The sequence below is a fragment of the Phocoena sinus genome, chromosome 11, assembly GCF_008692025.1.
Source record: "Phocoena sinus isolate mPhoSin1 chromosome 11, mPhoSin1.pri, whole genome shotgun sequence".
NCBI classification, from domain to species: domain Eukaryota; kingdom Metazoa; phylum Chordata; class Mammalia; order Artiodactyla; family Phocoenidae; genus Phocoena; species Phocoena sinus.
Genome location: NC_045773.1, coordinates 40,799,803 through 40,822,422, shown reverse-complemented (window position 1 = coordinate 40,822,422; position 22,620 = coordinate 40,799,803). Strand labels below are relative to the sequence as shown.

Here is a 22,620-nt window from a genome sequence, read left to right as displayed (position 1 = left end):
CTTGAAAGTTGCCAAGAGAATAGATCTTTAATATTCTCCCCAAAAAAAAGAAATGGTAATAATGCAAGTGTTAGCTAACACTACGGTGGTAACCAGTTTGCAATATATATGTGTATCAAATCAACAGGTGTACACGTTAACCTTACACAATGTTAAATATCAGTTATATCACAATAAAGCTGGGGAGAAAAGAAAGGAATGTAGATACTAAAACAAAGGACCATTTTAACTCAAGAAATATTATATAGCTATGAGTTTGATGTTTTTGTCTTTATTGCATGTGAATCATGATTCCCCAAAAGCAGTTAGATTATATTTAAAGTACAGTAAACAGATTCTGAGTAAACAGATTCTCTTATGGAAAAAAAAAGTTTACTTTTAATTATATGGTTTTTATACTACCTATTTTTAGTTAAAAAAACAAACAACACTTGAAAAAGTTACCTACTGCTAATAGGTCACACTAAATCGGTCTAAACTGGGATGTTTTCTTCCAACAGTCTCAAAAAGTACTCATTGGAAGTTTGTTGGCAAAGTACTCCAGCACATTTTTAACACATCTCAAATGATATAGAATAGACTCAAATAGAATAGACTGTAGAAAAAAACAGGATTAAAACAAAATTACAAAACAATACTTTTTCTGGAAAGTGTAAAAATTTAACACTGATGTAGACTGTTCTTTAGCTAAACAAGACTTTGAGAACAAAATAATTTACAATGAGAGTATAATTTTTTACCTTTTATTATATACAGATCAGATTATATATTCTGTAATAACATTTACTTTTTACAACTAAGACTATTTTTCCTTGTTATTAGCAAGTACAGATAAAATTGTGTAGCGTATGTGTCAAACAAATCTTTATTCCTAAATGACAACAAGACTAAGAACAAAAGAGAGAAAGAGACTCTGAGCAAGGTGCCATTTTTACAGCTGGAAGAGGCGATAAAAAGCAGGAAGGGACAGAAAGAAAATGTGAAAGCAAAGTTATGCGATATGGAGGCTAGAAGTTAAAGTGCCAACTCCAAGTAAAAGGAATTCTAGGAGAGAAGGAACTTTTTTGAGAAATAATGAAGAGTTTTCCAGAATTAAAGAAACATAAAATACCTTTCATTAAAAAAGCAAAGAGCATCAAATAAGAAACAAAGACTATGACCTAGCAATTCTGCATCTGTGTTTATCCATCCGCCCCCCGCCCAATTTCATATTGGCTCATATAACAATATGTAGAAAATGATATCCATACAATGGAGTATTATTCAGCTATAAAGTGTAATTAACTACTGATACATACTACAACATGGATAAAGCCTGAAAACACTATGCTAAGTAAAAGCAGCCAGACACAAAAAGCCACAGATTTCATGATTCCATTTATCCTCATTATTCAGAGATCCTGTATCTGCAAATTCACCAACTCACTAACATTAATTTGTAATCCCAAAATCAATACATGAGACAAAACTTCACCAACTCTCCCCCCCAAAAGATGAGTCAATTGTTGATATTTTTTGGTATACTTTTTCCAAATAATTAACTGATAACATGATGCAACATTCTTTTCCCAGGAGTATCTCAGAATCTTTTCATTACTTTTTCTGAAAATGCTTCTAGTACACTAGTGGTCTTATATATTTCCTTTCCAACTTCTTCAATATTATTTTTACTGACTTTATGAAATCAGTGCGTTTTTATTTCATAATAGGTCTGCCAACTTTTATAACAGTGAGACTGGCTGAAAAAGAAAATAACCCATCGGACAATGATACATACTGATGTTAACTGAGAAGGGACCTTTGAATAAGAATTTTTTTAAGTGTTCAGTTCACTAATGTTTTTTGTCATAATTTTTGTTTCTCTAAGCAATTTTGAAACTGAAGATACTGAGAATACTATATACGTGTGTATATGTATATATGAATGTTTATGTATTTAGTTACATGTGAGAGATAAGCTTCTCCAAGATAACTGAATGTATTAGAAGATTTTTTAAAACCCCACTTTAAACCCCATTTAAAAAAAATCCCTTTTCCCAGGATTTTCAGGTATTTGTGAAGTTTCAGGGTTAGAAGCAAAGGAACCAAATATTTACGTGAATTTACTGAACACTGAAAATCTAGAAAAAGAGGTAAGAACTTAGAAAAATAAAATGATAATAAATAAACTTGGGAATTCCCTGGCAGTCCAGTGGTTAAGACTTGGCACTTTCACTGCCATGCCCTGGGTTCAATCCCTGGTGGGGGGACTAAGATCTAGCAAGCTGTGCGGTGCAGCCAAAAAATGACAACAGAAAAAACTAAGCTCATCTGGTTCCCATTGAAACCGTATGGCTTACAGACAAATCATCTTGGAAAATACATGGTTAAATCAATTCTGTTAGTCATTTAGGCTAAGGATATTAAAACACTTATATCTGGGTAATATCAGACTAAAGAAACCTGATTCACAATTCCACACACCAGTGCAGGGGTCAGCAAACTACACCCTAAAGTCTGACCTGCAGCCTGGTTCTTTAAGTGCCCCTTCAACCCCAGCTAAGAATGGTTTTTTACATTTTTAGAGGGAGAAAAGGGGAGGGAAGAAGAAAAAGGAAGGGGAAGAAAAAGGCAGAAAGAAGGGAAGAAGAAGGGTGGAAGAGACTGAGGCCTCACAGTCACATTTTAAATTTAAGTATTTTAATATTTACTATCTGACCTTTTACAGAAAAAAACTGCCAACCCTTGATCTAGAGAAATAAAAGCACATCTTTGGGTAATATATGACTGTCTTGGAACCTGATTCATAATTCTATATACTAGCATAAAGATTTTAAAGATCCATTTTCTTGATTAACAACAACAAAATTTAAAAAATGAACATACAACATATAACTTCAACGTCTATGGCCCTATACCACTCTAAGCTTAAAAAGAAAAAAAAGAAAAAGAAAGAAAGAAAGAAATTACTGGGCAAATACTGATATGTAAATACCCTAGGCTCCTTTTCCCTCAGCATAATTCTGTGAAATGCTTTCAGTGGTAATGGTTCTATAACCCGGATTTAGCTTCCTTTAATAGAAGGAAGAACTGTATGTACCTCGATCATCATACCCCTGTAAAGTGTTAAGAGTCTATGATTTTATCTCATAAATTGTATTACAAAAAGTGGGAGCAGGGGTATCTCCATTAGGTCACAGAGGTCCTGAGATTTGACTGGAAAAATAACTTAGAAGATAATACACATGTCTGGAAGTTTTATAAAATCACACACGAGAGGGGCGGAAGAAGGGAGAGTAAGGGGAAAAAGGAGTAGAATAATTTTATTTATTTTTTTAAACCCCTGAATAAACACTCTAACTTCAGACAGCTGGGCTCCCAACAAACAAAAGATAATAAGATCCAATTTCAGTTTTCAGCCACTCAGAAAAATGGGCAAAGGATATGGACATAGTTCTTACAATAGGAAATATAAACGTAAATATATTCAATACTTCATGCGTAAGAGAAATGCAAATTAAAACTATAACAATATTCCATTTTTGCCTATCAGTCTGACCAACATAAAGTTAGACAACACCTGTGTTGGCCAGGGTGTAGTGAAACAGGCACTCTTACACATAAACATTGCTGATGAGAGTTAAACTGGTACAGCTATGAAGAGAGATTTGGCAGTACCTATCAAAATTACAAATAACACAGACTGACTCAGATACACAACTTTTAGTAATTTATCCAACATGTATATCCCACATATGTGAATATGTTCAAAAAGTTACTTGCTGCTAAGCTAAAGAAAGGAATCAACCTAAATGGCCAAAATAGAAGACTGATTAATGTATGATTATGATAAACTGATCATGGCATATTTATACAAAATATTATGCAGTTATGAAAAATAAATTCTTCATAAACTGGTATGAAATAATCTTTACAATATATTAAGTAAAAAGGAGCTAAACAGTGGTGCCAGCTTTGTAAAAAAGGCAAAATATATACACATAATATGCACAAATTATCTCTAGAACGCTCACAACAAACTAGTTTTATTGGTTGCCTCCAGGGAACAGGACACGGGGCAGGGTTAGGAGTGAAATGTTGCCTTTTGAATTTTGTCGTGCGCAGTAATGGTCTATTTTAAAAATTAAAAGAAAAGGTAACATGCCTCAGAAGCAGCCCTAGACACAGTACCAAAAGACTTCTGTGCATTGTGATTGCATTCAAGGTACAGAATGAGGGGCTGTAAAGTCTCAGGCAAAGGCCTAAGGAACATGGGGATTCCCAAGGCAACTTCTAAATGCTGCTATTTAGCAAGTACCATACCTTAAAAAGCTTTCCTAGTTCACTGACATTGTTTAATTTTAATTTTTAAAGGAAGGCATCCAGGGCACTGGTAATATTCCATTCCTCTCTCTTTTTTAAAAATAAATTTATTTATTTATTTTTGGCCACACTGGGTCTTCGTTGCTGTGCCCAGGCTTTCTCTAGTTGCAGCAAGTGGGGGCTACTTTTCGTCATGGTGCGTGGGCTTCTCACTGCAGTGGCTTCCCTTGTTGTGGAGCACGGGCTCCAGGCGTGTGGGCTTCAGAAGTTGTGGCACGCGGGCTCAGTAGTTGTGGCTTGAGGGCTCCAGAGTGCAGGCTCAGTAGTTGTGGCGCACGGGCTTCGTTGTTCTGCAGCAAGTGGGATCTTCCCAGACCAGGGCTTGAACCCGTCTCCCCTGCATTTGTGGGTAGATTCTTAACCACTGCGCTACCAGGGAAGTCCCTGCCGTTCAGTTTAAACTTGTTCCCTGAACTTCCTCCTTCTCTAGCCTTACCCACCTTGACTCTAATTCAAAAAATCTACCTTAACAACACTTGGTTTTATTCAACACGCATCTAAAATGTGCCGGGCTTCCACTAGTACTGAAGCACAAGGCGAACACCTGACACATGAGCCTGCTTTCAAGGCCTCCCCAGCCCATTAGTAAAACGTGTGTAGAAAAATTAAAGTTTTATGCTGGTAAGTAATCACTGAAGAATAATCAAGGTCATGATGATTAAATGTTTCTCAAATTTCAGATTTCTGTTTTCTAGGCAAGTTAATTCCAAATCTAAGATTTTCTTTTACACTTTCAAATTTACCTCCTCTATAATTTTTCTAATTAAAACTTAAAAATCACCACAGCCCTCCAAGAGACTTCACTGAAGCTATATGTTGCACTAGTCAATACAACACTGCAGCTAAGACCATCCAGAAAACACTTTTTGGACCACAATTTGTTCTTTTCCCAACCCACATATATACACACCCCTGTTTGAGAAACTGCTCATATTTGTGGACCCTTGCCCCAGAAAACCCCACAGTTTTATATATGATTTCAAGCATTCTGAAAATCCCTTGAAATTCAATCATGGATCACAGGTTGATCTCTGCAGCATTAAGGAAAAAAAGATACTTGAACAAAACACTAAAATGATAATTTCTATGATTTAAGAATGAATTTGAACTTATTACAGTTATTAAAACAGAAACAGATTGAGAGAAGTCTGAAAAGTATTCAGCAAAGATACATAATTGCATGAACTGTCTAGCAAGGACGTAGCAATCACTATTTGCTGGATCAGAAAAAGGAATGGAAAGAACATAGGATTTAAATCAGAAGATAATTTTCAGCTATGTCATTTAAAGTTAAGTTACAAACTCATGGGCCTGTTTGTTTCCCTTTTACAGCTGATAGAAACACCACCACTTACTTCACAGGGTTGTAAAGATTACATGACACTCATTCAAGTATTTTCTGACCACCTATCAAATAAAATATACACATTATGGATTCAAGAAGAATCGGGACTTCCCTGGTGGTCCAGTGGTTAAGACTCCCATGCTTACACTGCAAGGGGCGTGGGTTCGGTCCCTGGTCAAGGAAGATGCCACATGCCATGGTGTGCGGCCAAAAAATTAAAATATAAATTAAAAAAAAAATAGCAACAGTGTGGTACCATGGAAAGAGAAGGACCTTCTTCACTTCATCATTCAAATATTTATGAAGTGCCAAACTACATAGTACGCTTTCACTGTGCCCTGGGGAGACTCAAGTGACCAAGACAGACACAGTCTCTGCCTCTGCACAATGTACAATTATGAAATGTTATCTGCTATGATTGGAAAGGATGTTATGGGAGCATATAGAAAAGGCAGAATACTCTGTCTTGGAGGAACAGGAATGGTTTTCAGGGGAAGGGATGAAACTTAAATGAGAAGAGACATCTAAACAAAAGAAAGTCTTCTCAGAAACAAGTCAATGAGAGAGAGAGAGAGAGTGTGTGTGTGTGTGTGTGTGTGTGTGTGTGTGTGTGTGTGTGAGAGAGAGAGAGAGAGAACAGTAGCACTGTCCCTCTGGTAGGCCAGAAACTCTTGAGGTGAAAATGCATACATAAATAAGGACCAGATTATGCCATGGTATGCAAGCCTTGTTAAGAAAAATGGATTTAACTAAACAATGTAATGAGGAACCATTTAAAAGTTTTAAATAGGACTTTGACATGAACAGATGTATATTTCCAAAAAGATTACTCTGGATACTGAATGTAGCACACATTGTAGGGGGCACAGAGTAGTCATTCACTATTATTAAGCGGTAACTTATTACAACCATTACTAAAAAGATACCATGATAAAAGTAACTCTTACTACCAACGATTAAGGAATGGTCGCTGCCCTTGAAGATCTCATGGTCCTGTGAGGAGAAACAAGCATCTAAGCAAGTAATTTTAATAACCTGTTAAGACTGCTACCACTGTATAGAAATACAGAAAAAGGAATTATGGATTAGAAAATCACCATTTGTTAACAATCATAGTTGTACAAGATTCAGGCAAATTCACTGGATGGCTAAATTTCACAAAAAAGAGTATTTATTATTTCCAAAGGTGCTCCTATATTATACTCTTTAATTATAAAGGGGAAAATAGTAACTTTACATTGGAGAAACCTGGCAGACACCAACTTAACCAAGTGACTGAAGTTGACAATGCCAGTAATGGGATAAATGAACATTCCAAACAGAACTTCAGACAAACCCAAATTGAGGAATATTCTAAAAAATTTAAAAATATTCAAAAATGTGACGTTTATAAAAGCCAAAGACTGAGGAACTAACTATTCCAGATTAAAGGATACTAAAGAGATACAACTCAATTTAACGCTTGATCTCAGGTTAGATTCTGGATCAGAAATTTTCTTTTTTCTATAGAGAACATTATGTGCACAACTGGCAAAATCTGAATGAGGTCTGTTTAACAGATTAATAGTATTGTGTCACTGTAATTTGCTGATTTTGATAAGTACACTGAAGTCATAAAGAAGAATGTCCTTGTTTTTAGGAAATACACACTAAAAATAACTAGGCGCGGTGGGCATGATATCTGTAACTTATTCTTTAAAAGTTAAAAAGAAATTAAGAGAAAATGTTAAGGTAAATTTGGTAAAATGTTAACACTGGGGAATCTGGATGAAGGGTTTAGAGGAATTTTTACTGTTTTTAACATACATCTGTCACTGGATGTGTATTACATGAAGAATACATAAAGAACAGTATTCTTGCAGTTTTCCTGTAAGTCTGAAATTACATCAAAATCAAAAGAACATTAAGAAGGAAAATTTATATATTTTCATTATGGTTATATATAAAACTAGATTATACCAACTTATCTGTACTCTACAAGTCTCTTAAGTTTCCGACTAACTTGATCATGGTCCTGAGGGAAGAACGACATTCCTTACAGGTGTCTTCTAGCCCAGTAATTCTATAATGTATATACTCTCCCACTTCTCAGATAGTCCAATATCCAAATCACTTAAAGTAACTTTTCCTAAACAGAGTCAAGACTTCTTTTTTTTTTTAAAAGTAACTTCATGGGGTATGGAAACATGGTCATCATGTCTCTAGGGAAACAGAATTAAGAGCTCACCCAAAAGAATAAAGTGTCAAAGTGACTTCATTCAAAATCAGAATGTTTAGAGCAGCCAGATTCTGTACTTTATCATTTAGATTAGGTGTTGGCAAACTTTTTCTGTAAAGGACAAAGCAATAAATATTTTAGGCTTTGTTGGCCATCCAGTCTGATGCAACTACTCAACTCTACCAGTGCAGTGCAAAAGCAGCCACAGACGTATGTAAATGAACGAACTTGGCTGGGCTCCCCGCAAAACTTCATTTACGAAAAAAGGCAGCGGGGCAGATTAGGCCACCCCATAATTTAGATGAAAGTATTATCTGATAATAAAGAAACCAGGCTACTAATAAGTTTTAGACCATGTTTGCCTTTTATCAGATGAGATTCTTATTACAAAAATTCAATGTAGTGGTACCTAAAATAGTGCTCTTTGGGGGCAATTTTGTATTTTAAACAAAAGGGTAAGTAATACTGATTCTTTTGGATACAGAATAATGTCTACTAAGGATTTTGAAATTTATTACAGAAATTCAGGGCACATTATTTCATTTTGAAATGTTGCATAGCAGATTTCACATATTAGTTAGGAACCGAAATTCCAAGCAGTGACTCAAAACTTGTTTTATTTTTTTTGACCACGCAGCTTTTGGGATCTTAGTGCCCGACCAGGGATTGAACCCAGGTCCCCAGCAGTGGAAGCATGGAGTCCTAACCACTGGACTGCCAGGGAGTTTCCCCAGACTCAAAACTTTTCAGTTGGGTAACTCTGAATTATTTAAAACTTCTGTAGAGTTCAATGCTTAACTTTCTAGGAAAATAATATGTTTAATTAAAGATAATGTCTTGAGATAAAGATGAAAAAGATAATAAGGATGGTTCTTAAGAAAAGTCCAACTTATCACATGTACAAAATGTCCCTAAATCATCTAATCCAGATGTAACTATAACTATTCAGACTTCACTATAAGGAGACACACATCCTGTAACCTAACTGTTTATAAGAGAGGCTCTGGAATCACTAGCCATCACAATCTCTCAGCTGTTTAAATGCAACTGAAACTGCCAAATTCATGGGAACCTTACCTCTTCTTCTCATGATCCAAATGAAGATTTTCCAGTCAAGTTTATAATTAATCATCACTTATAACCAGCTGTTTTGCCCTGTGAAGTGTCGGGTATATTTTCAGCATGAGGGGTGATGTACAGTAATTCCTTTTACAAACAGAAATATATGCACATGTCCCTGCTGAAAATGTAGCCCAGTTAATTTGCAAGTGAAAATGAATACATGCTCATGTGTAGCAATGTGCTAAGTGATGCTTCTTGTTGAGGTCTACTTTAGGAGTCAAAAATGTGTAAGCCTTGTGGAGCCAAGGCAGTGGTCCTGTGTATAGAGGTATAGAAAAAGTAGCTCACTTAATCCTTTCTCGCCAGGAGTCGGGATTTTCCCAGAACGACATCCATTGTCGGCAATGGACGCACCAAAATAACGCCGGTGCCAGTGAGTTAACCACCTCTGTCCTCTTTTCACCTATTATATTTTTCATGCATCATCCAACTTCCCAACCATCTTCCTGTTTTCTTCACAGAATGCACGCTAGGTTCTTGTTTTTCTTCAGCACGAAGTTGAAAATGGAGTTGAGAAAAGGAGACACATGGTCAGCTGGTGATGTTAACAAGCTCCTTGCTGCCCTGAGAAGCTAGATGGAAATGGTTCAAGTTACAAGGGGGATCATCATCAGATCTGGGAGGACAAAGAGTAATTCATGAAGCTTCATTCCCTTCCCTCCCACCCTCTTTCATTTACTGATGATCCCTATAGTCTGCCTTCACAGCAAAATCAAGATTAAGAAATCTGAAGCAACCTCTTTCAGTTCTTCACTCCATCCAGTATGTAGAAAGGACAAGTGGAACACATGTCCAGCAATGTTACAGTGGCCCAGGAAGGTCAGGGAAGCTTGGAGTGGCTAACATAACCACAATCTTAGATCAATGCTTTTTAGTATAATCTTGAAATTAACATCAGCAACTAACACATGCTTGGCAACAGGTGCTTAATAAAAGTTGGTTGAATAACATATTTTCTTTTCTGCCAACATCTACTTGAACACACAGGTGGAAGTCAGACAGAAGTAGTTAACTCTTTCAATGCCGGGAATAGGATGGATATATAGTAATCACATCAAGTCAAGGTGTTTCTCTAAAACATGTTCAAATTATGGGTTCCCTAGCTGAAGTATATTTTTTAAGGACAACTATAACCGGTTTTGAAATTAGAACCATGGTGAATGTTAATTAGAATGATAGATGAATAAGAACCCCAGCACCAATGCATAACAAAACATCACAGTTCAGGCAAGCAAAAACATTTCTCAGTAATGCAATTCTAGATGGGTAATGATTCCAGAGCAAACTATAAAGTTTGAGGAAGGAGGATTTTATTTAATAACTTCCTTGATGCTAAGAATTGGGATAAATCCAAAGTATGAACGTTAAGAAGAATATATTTTAGGTACAAATAAAATTTTAAACCTCAAGTCAAGAGGATCATCAGTCTACACAGTACTGTGCAACCACTTCGATCTTTCAGATAGGAGTGAAGAGGACAAGCAAGGGAAGAAATAATTGTGTAGGACTCAAAAACATTTATGTCTGGAGTGTGAGTTTAAAGTACCAGTTATATCTAATTGAGTTAAGGATATTCCAGAGAATAATTTATATCATTACAATTATAATAAAAAAAAACTACCATACAGAGAAACAAAAACATTTACTTATTCCAGATTTCAAGAAGAGACAGGTTTTTAAGAAATTAAGATGATTATGTCTTTTTTTTTTTTTTAATTACGTCAACCAGAGCCTTCTCAGGCAAAAGTGAACTACTAGGTCTACAACCCCCCTCTCTATGAAACTATGTCTGTAAGGTCTTTTCTACCTTCACCTGAGTGCCTGTCTCCATTTCCACCTTCCTTACTGAGCCAATCATAGTACAGGCTCTACTAGCAGTCTCCAAACACAAGAGGGACTTCGTCCAGGGACTCCTGTGCCCTCACAAAGCAGCCTTAAATAAAGGTTCACACAAATGACTGTCCCAGCAGCTCTTTCAATTAATTGCAACTCCAGTTCCTGCATTCACATGTTGTGTAATAAACAGATTTACTTTGAATCTTTCCTTTTATATTTATAAAAAGGTCAGATTTCAAATAATAAGGCTGAGTTTATGCTGAACTGTAGGTGATCAAAGAGTAGCATGAGTAAGAGCTCAAATGGGTAAATGAGAGCTGAAACCACACCATACTTAAAAAAGGGTCTCAACACAGTAAATTACAAATGCAAAAATAAGCACAGTGCACAACCAACCAACTACACTCATTCTGCTCAGTATAAGGATAATTCCCTATGGGTCAAATGGTAGAATATAATGGGTGAGCTTTGTAGTCATAATTGGGAACAGAGAAGACTCAGGTGTCCATTTTGCTGCAAATCTGTATTCTTGGTTTATCTGGTTGCTTCACCTCTGGCGCAAGAAAGGAGGAACAGAAAAACAGAGGCTAGGTAGTAACCTGTTCCCACAGGGTCCTCAAGACCTGGATCCCAGGACCCCACTTACAATCAGAATTTGCCACATCTCTCCTAGGCTCATCCTGTTATTCACTTCTGTGTTTATCCAAGACCCAGACTGGGTTCTCTGCAAAGAAAACCCTGCACATCATGCTATATACTTTAACAAGTGATTATGCAAGTATTAGATGTAAGGGTTCCAGAACTCTATATTTTTCCTCTCGATAACATCTTCTGGCCAGAAAAATAGGCATTTAAAAGTAGGCCTATTTCAGAAACAACAATAAAACTGAGTAGGAACTAGCTCCATATAATGTTGTTTTACTGGAACAGATATTTATGTTTTACTGGAACAGATATTTATGTTCAATAGTTTGTTTTGGGGTTTTTTTTGTCATGAGACATTCCACCAAGCTAACAAGCATGATTCTATAGCTTTATATGTTCAATCATTTTTGATGAGAAGTTGCAAAATTACCTTGGCTTCCAATTAATTTTATTTTTAATTAATTTCTAGTTAATCCAATAAATTAATTTCCAATTATTTTAAACATTCATTTTTTTCTTACATAGACTCAAATGTAGAATCCATATTTGTTACTAAAAGGATTTTTGTTTTTAATGTAAAGACCACTTGAATGACTGAATTTACTGTTGTGATATACTTTTGTAAACAAGGAAAAGGGGGATGTTTGTATATTAGTTTGGCTGGTATCTCTGGCCAAGGTTTAAAAGACATTATTTATTTATAAAGATATTTATAATTAGCTGACAGAGAGATAGTATTCCATTTTTCAAAAATACAAATAGCTAGAAAAGTAGGTAATTCGACTGAAGGTTTATAGAACTCTAAACCTGGGTAATTCAGGTTAAAATGAACAGAAATGTTTTCTTACCTTTAGGTCTTTCCAACTGTCCAGGAGCTTGGTGGCCAAATCACTTATATCTACTGTTTTATCTGGCTGTTCCTGGCTCCTCTCACTCTCCACATCAGATACACCCTCCTCTTCATCTTGGGATGGTGTTTCCTCAGCAATAGGTTCGTCTAGTTTTGTGCCATTGCTCTCTTTAGGCTCTATTTCAGTGTCAGCCTCTGGTTCAGATGTGGGTAGCTTAATGGCCTCCACAGCAATTTCACTATCAACTTTAGATTCAGGCAGCTGTTGTGTGAGTAGCTGTTGTGACTGTAACTCTTCCTCTTCTTCTATAGGGACGTTTTCTAACTGGTCAAGGTCCTCTTTGCCATCCTTGCCTTCTAGCTCACTGGTAGCATCAGAGATCGCACTGTCCATGCTATTTTCACTTATAATTTTAAGTCTGCGAAACATTAGCTTCTTGGGGGTGTCTGTATCAGCTTCTATGCTCAGCTTGGTGGAAGGATCAGGTGTGTTGAGCGGTGTGTGAGCACGTGATGTATTCTCGCTAGAATACCCATCTCCTTCACTCAGCTGAGGGACAGCAGTCTTGGTTTGAGACCAACGTTGAATAATAGGAAGTACTTTGCTTTCCTCCAACATATTTTTAGTAGGAATGGGTAAATGTTCCAAAGTCTTTATAATCTGATTAAACATAATTTAAAAAAAAACAAACATCACTTTGTACAGCTGACTTTTCAAGCCTCTCCATGGGACTCAGATCAATTCTGTAGAAACAGTGTTTTTTTTTTACTGTCTTATTAAATTAAGACCTAAATCTTGTAACCACAGATGGATTTAAATGTCATAATATTACTTTCCTCTAGTATGGAAGGAAAAGTGTTTGATTTTTTATTTTTTTGGCTGCACCACGAGGCATATGGGATCTTAGTTCCCCAACCAGGGATCAAATCCGTGCCCCCTGCAGTGGAAGCTCAGAGTCTCAACCACTGGACCGCCAGCTAAGTCCCAGAAAAGTGTTTTAATAAGCCTGACCAGCAAGAATAAAATGTGGAGCAGGTGACTGCTCACACATCAAATAGGACTAATTTAATTAATATTCTCTACCAGTAGTTCTCAAACCCAGGTAGATTTTTTAAAAATATAAACACTACTGGACCTCATTCTGGGTATGTTTTTCTAAAAAGTTTCCCAAGTGACTGTGATAAAGGCTTGGGAACTAAGCAACAATATATATTTAAATGTCTTGCATACAAACAAAAAATGCAGATATTACTTAACCTCCTTAGCCTTTGACAAACAGCTGTCTAGCAAAGAGAGACACTCTCTTCATTCTGAGATAACCACCCCCACCCCACACTCTGAAATCCAATAATTTCTTCCAAAGTACTCCCCCAGTGTAGTTCTACAGAAACTCCAAGGCTTCCCCAACTCCTACTTATTGCTGAATCTCCTGGGAGAAGGATGGAGGCAAGACAATCACTCATTTGCCCACTCATGTCTTTGTTTTTAAAAGTATATTATTAAATGACCTGGGGATTATATTAGCACTTATGATTAAAAAGAACTACATTTAAACCAAGTTAGAAAATATTGTGTATTTCACGGGACGGTATAAATATAACAATTCCACTAACGACACTGTCAATGAACATCTATTTAGATCTTTTAAAACAATTTACTCCTCAAAATGTTCTTACTCTTGTCATCCAGAATTCAGCTCTTCATAACTTTTTAGAACCCCAGAATTTAAGTTCCATATGGTTTCCTATCTTTTTAAAATTATGGTTTTAGCAACACACTGGATCTTTCACTTAACTATGATACTAGTATATCTTGCTCTTGCAGTTCCCAACTATGTAGTACTAAGCTTTAAAAGATACCACAGGGAAAACCACTGGGCAAACTCACTTCCAGCAAGGTGTATGTAAAGTTACAGTTATAGGAATGATATTGGGATGATAAAATGATGTAATTATTTAATATGAGTGGTAAATATAGTGCTAAATTCATTATCACTGATATTATCACAATACCCTCAACCTAAATAATAAATATAGTGGTTTTAAGAAACAAGCAGGTCAGCTGAATGTGAACTGACCTCTTCCTGAAGCTTCTGGTTACTTTCCCGGCCATCACCTAGTTCTGCCATCCAGATCCACAACAAAGACAGCCCATGACGTTCCAGAAAGGACTTCAGGCAAGACTGTGAATGTGTGTTCTTCCATGGGGGAAGCGAAGCAGGATGCAGTGTATTGGGGGGTGGGAGGAGGGAGACACATAATACCACAGAGAGCGTTAAAGAGGGCCCACAGAGAGGACTAGAGTTCATTTACATTCACAAAGAAACCTAGAAATTCTATTTTGATTAATCTACTAGAACTGTGCAATTAATAAATGCTTTAAAGTGAGAGATTATAATCTTTTTTGATACTTAAAATGTCAACCTGGACTTTATAAAGTTCAAATTTTGAAGGATTAAGAAAAAAAATTATATTCACAATTTTTACTGAAAAAGCTAAAACTATAAAAAAATTTAAAAATCTTTTCTTATTATCCAACTTCTTGTGGAATATTTAATAAACTGGAGTAAATATGATTACTGTTAAAATTCCTTGCTTTGAGATCCTATGGTAAAAATGGCCTTGCCATGTTAATAATCAAGCGGCGGTGGGGAGAGACCCTCTATCAAGTGTCATGAATTGTTACACACACAAAAAAAATTCCACCATGTTCTTTGACTGGAGAGAAAACACACAATATCTACTAATAGATTAACTGATGCTGAACTCTTAAGACATTTTTAAGAGTACAAGTTGTCAAAGTCATATAGAACTCACATATCCATTTTAAAAATGAGTAACTCTTCTCATATCAGAATTATTCCTTTTCCCTTCATCATTCTGGATTGTAGTTTAAATGTCCCACCTCAAATTCCGAAATAAAAAATAAATTAATATCAAAGTGTTCACCTGTATGAGCTTGAGACAGGTAAGTTTCTGTTCCAAAGTTTCAATTCTAACCATTAGCCGGGATAAGCTGAGCACCTGGTTTTTATCAGAGAGACCCTCACCATTCTCCATCAGGGCTTCTAGCTCTCCATCCACCTGCCACAGCAAGGAAAAATATCTGGTTATAGACAACAATAACAACAAAACCCTCACTAATCTAAGAGTCAAACAATCTGAAAAGATGCTCGACCTCACCAGTAATAAGGAAAACTAAGACCACAGTAAGAAACCATATTACACTCACTATAAGAAGTCTGATAAAATCAAGTCTAGGCAAAGATGTGGGTCAAAACAAACATTTGTACACTGCTAATGAAAATATAAATTGGTATGATCAATTTGAAAAGCATTTCATTCAATCATCAAATATTTACCAAGCACTTATACATCTAGTATAGTTCTAGGTGCTGAAGACATTGCAATGAAGCAAAACAAAAAAATCTGCCTTTATGGGAGGAAGAAAAATTATATTAGGTAAGAAGTATGTCAGGAAAAAAAAAAGTATGTCAGAAAAAATAAAGCATTGAAATAAAGCTTGAAAAATAAATATTTGTATCCCCTATGCCTAGCCGCTGTATACCTAAGAATAAACCCTAGAGAAACTTCTGCGCATGTGTACTCTGGGAATCAGAAGAATGTTCATTGAACAGCCATTCATAAGAGCAAAAAACTGCCAACAATCCAAATGCCTGTGGCCAGGCTGGATAAACCGGCATGTTCACATAATGGCATATACCACAATGAAAGGAATCAAGTGCAGCCAAATGCAACAAAAATTATCAATCTTAGCAAACATAAAACTATGTAAAAAAATAAAGTTACAGAATATTGCATGCTGTATGAATCCGTTTCTCTGCACCTCAAAAACAAATTTTTTATAGATACATATCTGAAAAGTCTATTTTAAGATGGCAAAGGGGACTTCCCTGATGACACTGTGGTTAAGAATCCACGTGCCAATGCAGGGGACACAGGTTCTATCCCTGACCCGGGAAGATCCCACATGCCGCAGAGCAACTAAGCCCGTGGCCACAACTACTGAGCCTGCGCTCCAGAGCCCAAAAGCCACAACTACTGAGCCCACATGCCACAACTACTGAAGTCTGCACACCTACAGCCCGTGCTCCACAACAAGAGAAGCCACCACAATGAGAAGCCCGCATACCACAATGAAGATTAGACCCCGCTCACCGCAACTAGAGAAAGCCTGCGTGCAGCAACGAAGACCCAACGCAGCCATAAATAAATAAATAAATAAATAAATGATTTTTTGTTTGTTTTTAAAAAAGGGCAAGGGAGGTAAGACACAAAATTCAAAATGGTGGTATCCTCCAGGAGCTATAAGCAGAGAGAAGGAAGCAGAGAATGCTCACAGCACATATAAAGTATAATTATAGGCTTTATAATTTAACATAAATTCTTTGTTCCAAAGATATTAAATAATAGAGAACAACAGCAACAAAAATCAAGGTTCCAAAGGTTGTTTTCTAGCTGTGTTGCAGCAGTTATAAAAGATATAAAGACACCCTCACAGGGCTTCCCTGGTGGCACAGTGGTTGAGAGTCTGCCTGCTGATGCAGGGGACACAGGTTCCTGCCCTGGTCCAGGAAGATCCCACATGCCGCGGAGCGGCTGGGCCCGTGAGCCATGGCCGCTGAGCCTGCGCTCCACAACAGGAGAGGCCACAACAGCGAGAGGGCCGCATACAGCAAAAAAAAAAAAAGAAAAAAGAAAGAAATGAGAGTCACCAGAAATGAATTCACCGAAGTGGGGTTAGAAATAGGTAAGATAAATACAAGAGGAGGGAGGAGGGAGGAAGCAGAAGGAAAAGTCTGAACAACCAGAAATGGAAAATTATGACAGTGCATACTATGCTCAGCCTGGCTGGAGTGGATAAGGTGCAGTGAGGAATTGAGAAAAATCTTATCAAAAAGAAGGCTGGTGTTAGAACATCTCAGATGTAATATAAAAGAATCTGGATTTGATGAGACTAAGCAAGAGAGCTCTATTACTGAATCCCAAAAAGGGAATAATATGATCAAAATGGAATTTGAGAATAATTAGTCTGACAAAAACAGGATGAAATCTAGACAAGATAGAGATTGAAGGAGAAGAGATATAAACGACAGCATTAAATCAACTTGACATGCAATGATAAAAGTACAGAATGAGCTGATAATAAATTAGAGAAAAGCAAATATAAAAGAAAATATCTTGAAATTTTCTGTTACTTAACTGGCTAAGTGTCTCACTTAATATAATTTTAGGCAAGGCATTGAAACATTTCTATCTCATATTATACCCCAAAACTCTTATTATGGTATATAGAACAAAAATAAACGAGAAAATATAAAATGCTGCCTGCAAGAAGTTGAAGATACATAAACTCATTTTTTCCTTCTAAAAAGTACATTTGAGGCTCATCCTTTTTCGTTTCCAGTATTATTTCTTAGGTTTTGAAGAGATTAAATACATGAACAGAAGAGCCAATTTACAGTTAAGTCTTAATGTAAGACAATTTCCTTAAAGATGTTTTTTTCCTTGCAAAACCTAAATGTAAAAATTTCCTGTGTCCCAAATTCCAGAGGATTAGCATAGGAAAGACCAAAGGCTTTAAAATACTACTTTCCCTCTCAAATACAAGAATCTTGCTTTTGACAGTTTTGAGATGCAAAAATTCACTGAGCTTATATTTCCTTTTGGGGTTATTTCCTTTTCATAATTAGGCATGTAATCTGAAAAGTTAAAACTGAGTTGTTACTTTCATTCATCAATAAATTGAGTAGATATTACTGTATAAAAGGCACTACTGGGATATAAAAAAGTAGCATTCTTAAGGAAATAAACAGTAAAAATGTAGAAGTATAAATAAAATTTTGCAAACAAAATACAGAAGGTGGACAACCTTTGAACATTCCTACTATAATGATAAGCTTAATGGTTGTATTACATAAAAGTAAGCATGCCAATCCTAGTGGTGATATGATACATCTTCCATAATTTTGGGTACCCAAGTGAACAATCAATTGTGGAATTAATAACTTTTAGGACACCTACAGGGGAGGAAGCCAGGAGATGACTGACATTGACTGCTTTCATTAAATTTACTAAAAGTATTTATTTTTCATTTATGGGTCACCACCTTCCAAAAAGGATTTGTGGTAAGTATAAGGAGGATTAGGATGTATTTTAATAAATTACTGATAAATGAAAATTTATATGTATATACACAATTCTATAGCACTTAAAATTTTATTCTGTTAATTACCTAATCAGTTCAAGAAAAATGTTTATTCTTTATTTTGGGGTATGAACTGTCTTTAATGGGTCTAAAGCACCATTGTTAATACATTCTGATAAATATAACATACGATTAGAAAAGTATATAAACAATTAGTAAATAAACAGGTTTAATAAACAGTTGAGCAATATCCATGGCAACCAACACTCAGGTAAAAGGGAGGGTGGGGGGATGGGGAGGACACTGCCAGTGTTCCTGAGGTGCTCCATGTGCCCCTTCCTTGTTATAATACCTTCTCTTCTTAACTCTACAGACAATGTCTCCTAACTTCTTAGGAAATAGTTCTGATTTTTAAAATAGGTTTACTACATATATTATAAATTCCTAAACATTATAATTTTGTCTGTTTTTAATATTTATGTAAATGAAATCACACTGGACAAAAAATCTTTGTGCCATGGTTCTTTTTCAATCTTTACATTTTAAGTCATCATTGTTGCATGCAACCATAAATTTCTTTATTTTCATGACTAGTTTTTCACCATATGATTATAATTTATTCATATGTTATTTATTCTAATGTTAATGGGTATTTGAGTTGTTTCTACTTTTTCTAATGCAAGCAATGCTGCTATAATTCCTGATGTGCATTTTAAACAAGTCTCTCTCTGGTTATAGACCTAGGAGTGCAACTGCTGGCTCATATAGTATACATACATTCACCTTTAGTAAATAACACCAAAGTGTTTTCAAAAGTGATTGTATCCATTTACACCTCCACCACCAGTGTATGAGATCTATTGTTCCTGTGTATCATCTGACTTAATTTTTATCAATGTGGTCAGTATGCAAATAACATCTGATAGTAGTTTTAATTTGTACTCCCCTGATTACTAATGAGGTTGCATACCTTTCCACATGTTTACTGGCTATCTGGATTACTAAAGTGTCTATGGAAGTTGTTTATTTTTCTTTTGGGGCTATTTTTTTCTTATTGATTAGACAGAGCTCTCTATATATTCCAGATACTAGGATTTGTTTGTTATCTGCTGAAAGCAACTATTTCCTTTCTTATGTGGCTTTTCACCCTCTTTATTGTGTAAGTTAGTTACTGTTAATTTGTTTCACAAACTCAAAAGAGATTAAGGTAAATTTCAGACTATTCCCTGTTTATAATTTACAAACTACAAATAACATCAGATAATAGTGCGGATTTATTATACCTCCATCAACTAAGTATTTAATTAAGTACCTAGTTTGTGACATATCCAAAGAAGACAATCACCTGTCCTGGAAGAGCTTACAGTTTTTAAGTGGATAAACTGTATGTACATAGCTTCAATTGTAAGAGCAAGGAATAAGAAATGTTCACCAATCAAAGGTTAATATGGGAGGGCAGATGCAGACTACAGTGCCATTAAAATATTCTTGTTAATAGTTAAAATATGCAAAACTATATCTTAAACTGCTGCTATCTTTTCCTTTCCATGGCATCCCCTACCCAAAAGAATTCCAAAAACTAACACTTGGGAATTTCTTTCTTTCCTTTTTTTTTTTTTTTTGCTGTACCACACAGTTTGTGGGATCTTAGTTCCCCGACCAGGGATGGAACCCAGGGCTATGGCAGTGAAAGCACCGAGTTCCCTGCCAGGGAACTCCTTAACACTTGGGAATTTCAAGAGGTGCTACTTTTGTGATTCTATTCAACTGTACCTGACCAGAACTCAGAATCTAAGCATCCAGCCACAATTTCAGTAGGAGACCAATCCAATTAAAATCAAAGTGGAGTTAAACTCTTCATTACAGTCAAGGGACAAATGACCCTTCTAGGAACCCAGATTCACTCTGGGTCATTCCTCTATCAGGGCAAAGTTTCATCCAAAGCATCCCTGTTCCAGAACAGCTTCAAATTCACATCTGGAGGGCTTCACTGGTGGTGCAGTGCTTAAGAATCCACCTGCTAATGCAGGGGAAACGGGCTCGAGCCCTGGTCCGGGAAGATCCCACATGCCGCGGAACAACAAAGCCCGTGCGCCACAACTACTAAGCCTGCGCTCTAGAGCCAGCGAGCCACAACTACTGAAGCCCGCGCACCTAGAGCCCGTGCTCCGCAACAAGAGAAGCCACTGCAATGAGAAACCCATGCACCGCAACAAAGAGTAGCCCCTGCTTGCTGCAACTAAGGGAAAGCCCGTGTGCAGCAACGAAGACCCAAAGCAGCCAAAAATAAATTAATTTAAAAAAAAATTCACATCTGGAGCAACCCATGACTTCAGCCCACCAACTGACTAGATTCACTTTACATCTAATTTAGTCTACAATACCATAAAATATTGATATGGACACACTATTACCAGAATAAAAACAAGCAAGCAAAAACCAGGAATACCTACGTCTTGGTCCCTTGGGGTTATTCCTGAATCTCATCAGGAAGGTAGAAAGCCATCTGATATTGTTATGATGGCAGTATAATACCACCCAGGAAACCATCACACTACAACAACACTCCCCACCAATAATGCAGTTTTTAATGTAAGTTTTGAAAACAGAAAATAGCCAAAGGGAAGCTTTTTGGAGATTTTAGCTTAGGTCAACATGTTTAATGACTACTTTGTGGTTGCTCTGGTAAACTATCAATTATATGAAACAAGAGTTAAAAATAAAAGTAATCTAGGGGCTTCCCTGGTGGCGCAGTGGTTGAGAGTCCACCTGCCGATGCAGGGGACATGGGTTCGTGCCCTGGCCTGGGAAGATCCCACATGCCGCGGAGTGGCTGGGCCCGTGAGCCATGGCCACTGAGCCTGCGCGTCTGGAGCCTGTGCTCCGCAACGGGAGAGGCCACAACAGTGAGAGGCCCGTGTACCACAAAAAAAATTTTTTTTAAATAAAAGTAACCTTGATGAAGTTTAAAGAAAAATTTCCTGTAATAGTCAGGTCCAAAAGCTAATAGGCTATGACCCAGTGACCCCACTTCCATGGATATACCTTAAAGAAACATGTACAGAAGAGACATGTGCAAAGACATTAAGAGCAAAAGATTGGAAACACAAGTGTTCATCAGTAGGAATATATGTAAATAAACTGTTATATGATGAAAACCTTTACAGCACTTAAAAATGTACATATATATATACATACACATATATCAACATGGAAGAGTAAAAAACAAATTGTGGGGGTTTCCCTGGTGGCGCAGTGGTTAAGAACCCGTGCTCTGCAACAAGAGAAGCCACTGCAATGAGAAGCCCGGGCACGGCAATGAAGAGTAGCCCCCACCCACCACAACTAAAGAAAGCCCACGTGCAGCAATGAAGACCCAACATAGCCAAAAAATAAATAAAAATTTTTTTTTAAATTGTAGAAATATATATATATATATATATATCATTTCTAAAATTCTACACAAAGGAACTCAATACAGTTAAAAGCAAAGAAAAGAGCTAGACTAGCTCTTTCCCATCGCTTATTGGGCGACCTTGTAACCTCTGTGCTTTAGTGGTCTCATCTGTAAAAGAGGGAAAATCCTTGTACCTAACTTAAAGGGCTTATTGTGAGAATTAAATGAGTTAATGTGTCAGGCACTTAGAAGAGTGCTTAGCACACAGTTACAATATATATGCTCTCTAAAAAATAGAGCTGAAGCAACAATAATCTAAAGAGCATTTGTTCATCTTGGGTGGTAGAAGCATGGGTGTTTCTTTTTTTTTTTTTTTTTTTTTTTTTGCGGTACGCGGGCCTCTCACTGTTGTGGCCTCTCCCGTTGCGGAGCACAGGCTCCGGACGCGCAGGCTCAGCAGCCATGGCTCACGGGCCCAGCCGCTCCGCGGCATGTGGGATCTTCCCGGACCGGGGCACGAACCCGTGTCCCCTGCATTGGCAGGCGGACTCTCAACCACTGCGCCACCAGGGAAGCCCGCATGGGTGTTTCTTGTAAACTTTCTCTTTTTGCATTTTTTAAATGACCCTTTTTTTTTAAATTTTTAAATGGCCCTTTCTAATGCTTCCTGCTATCT

The 22,620-nt window shown here is 36.7% G+C and overlaps 1 protein-coding gene across 3 annotated transcripts in view; it reads right to left on the bottom strand.

Annotated features, from left to right (window-relative positions):
• Positions 1 to 22,620, bottom strand: part of SETD2 (SET domain containing 2, histone lysine methyltransferase) — a 109,488-nt gene that overhangs the window by 38,741 nt on the left and 48,127 nt on the right. The window contains exons 10-13 of one of the 3 annotated variants that reach the window (XR_004352066.1): positions 15,328 to 15,462; positions 14,457 to 14,576; positions 12,377 to 13,039; positions 9,451 to 9,619 (exon numbers count right to left, since the gene is read on the bottom strand). Coding sequence is in view for 1 of the 3 variants with exons in the window: in XM_032647549.1 (XP_032503440.1) it covers positions 12,377 to 13,039; positions 14,457 to 14,576; positions 15,328 to 15,462 (918 nt within the window). In the remaining 2 variants the exon portion in view is untranslated. Of the gene's footprint in view, positions 1 to 9,335; positions 9,620 to 12,376; positions 13,040 to 14,456; positions 14,577 to 15,327; positions 15,463 to 22,620 lie in introns of all 3 variants that reach the window. The other 2 variants (XR_004352067.1, XM_032647549.1) reach the window with 2 other exon arrangements.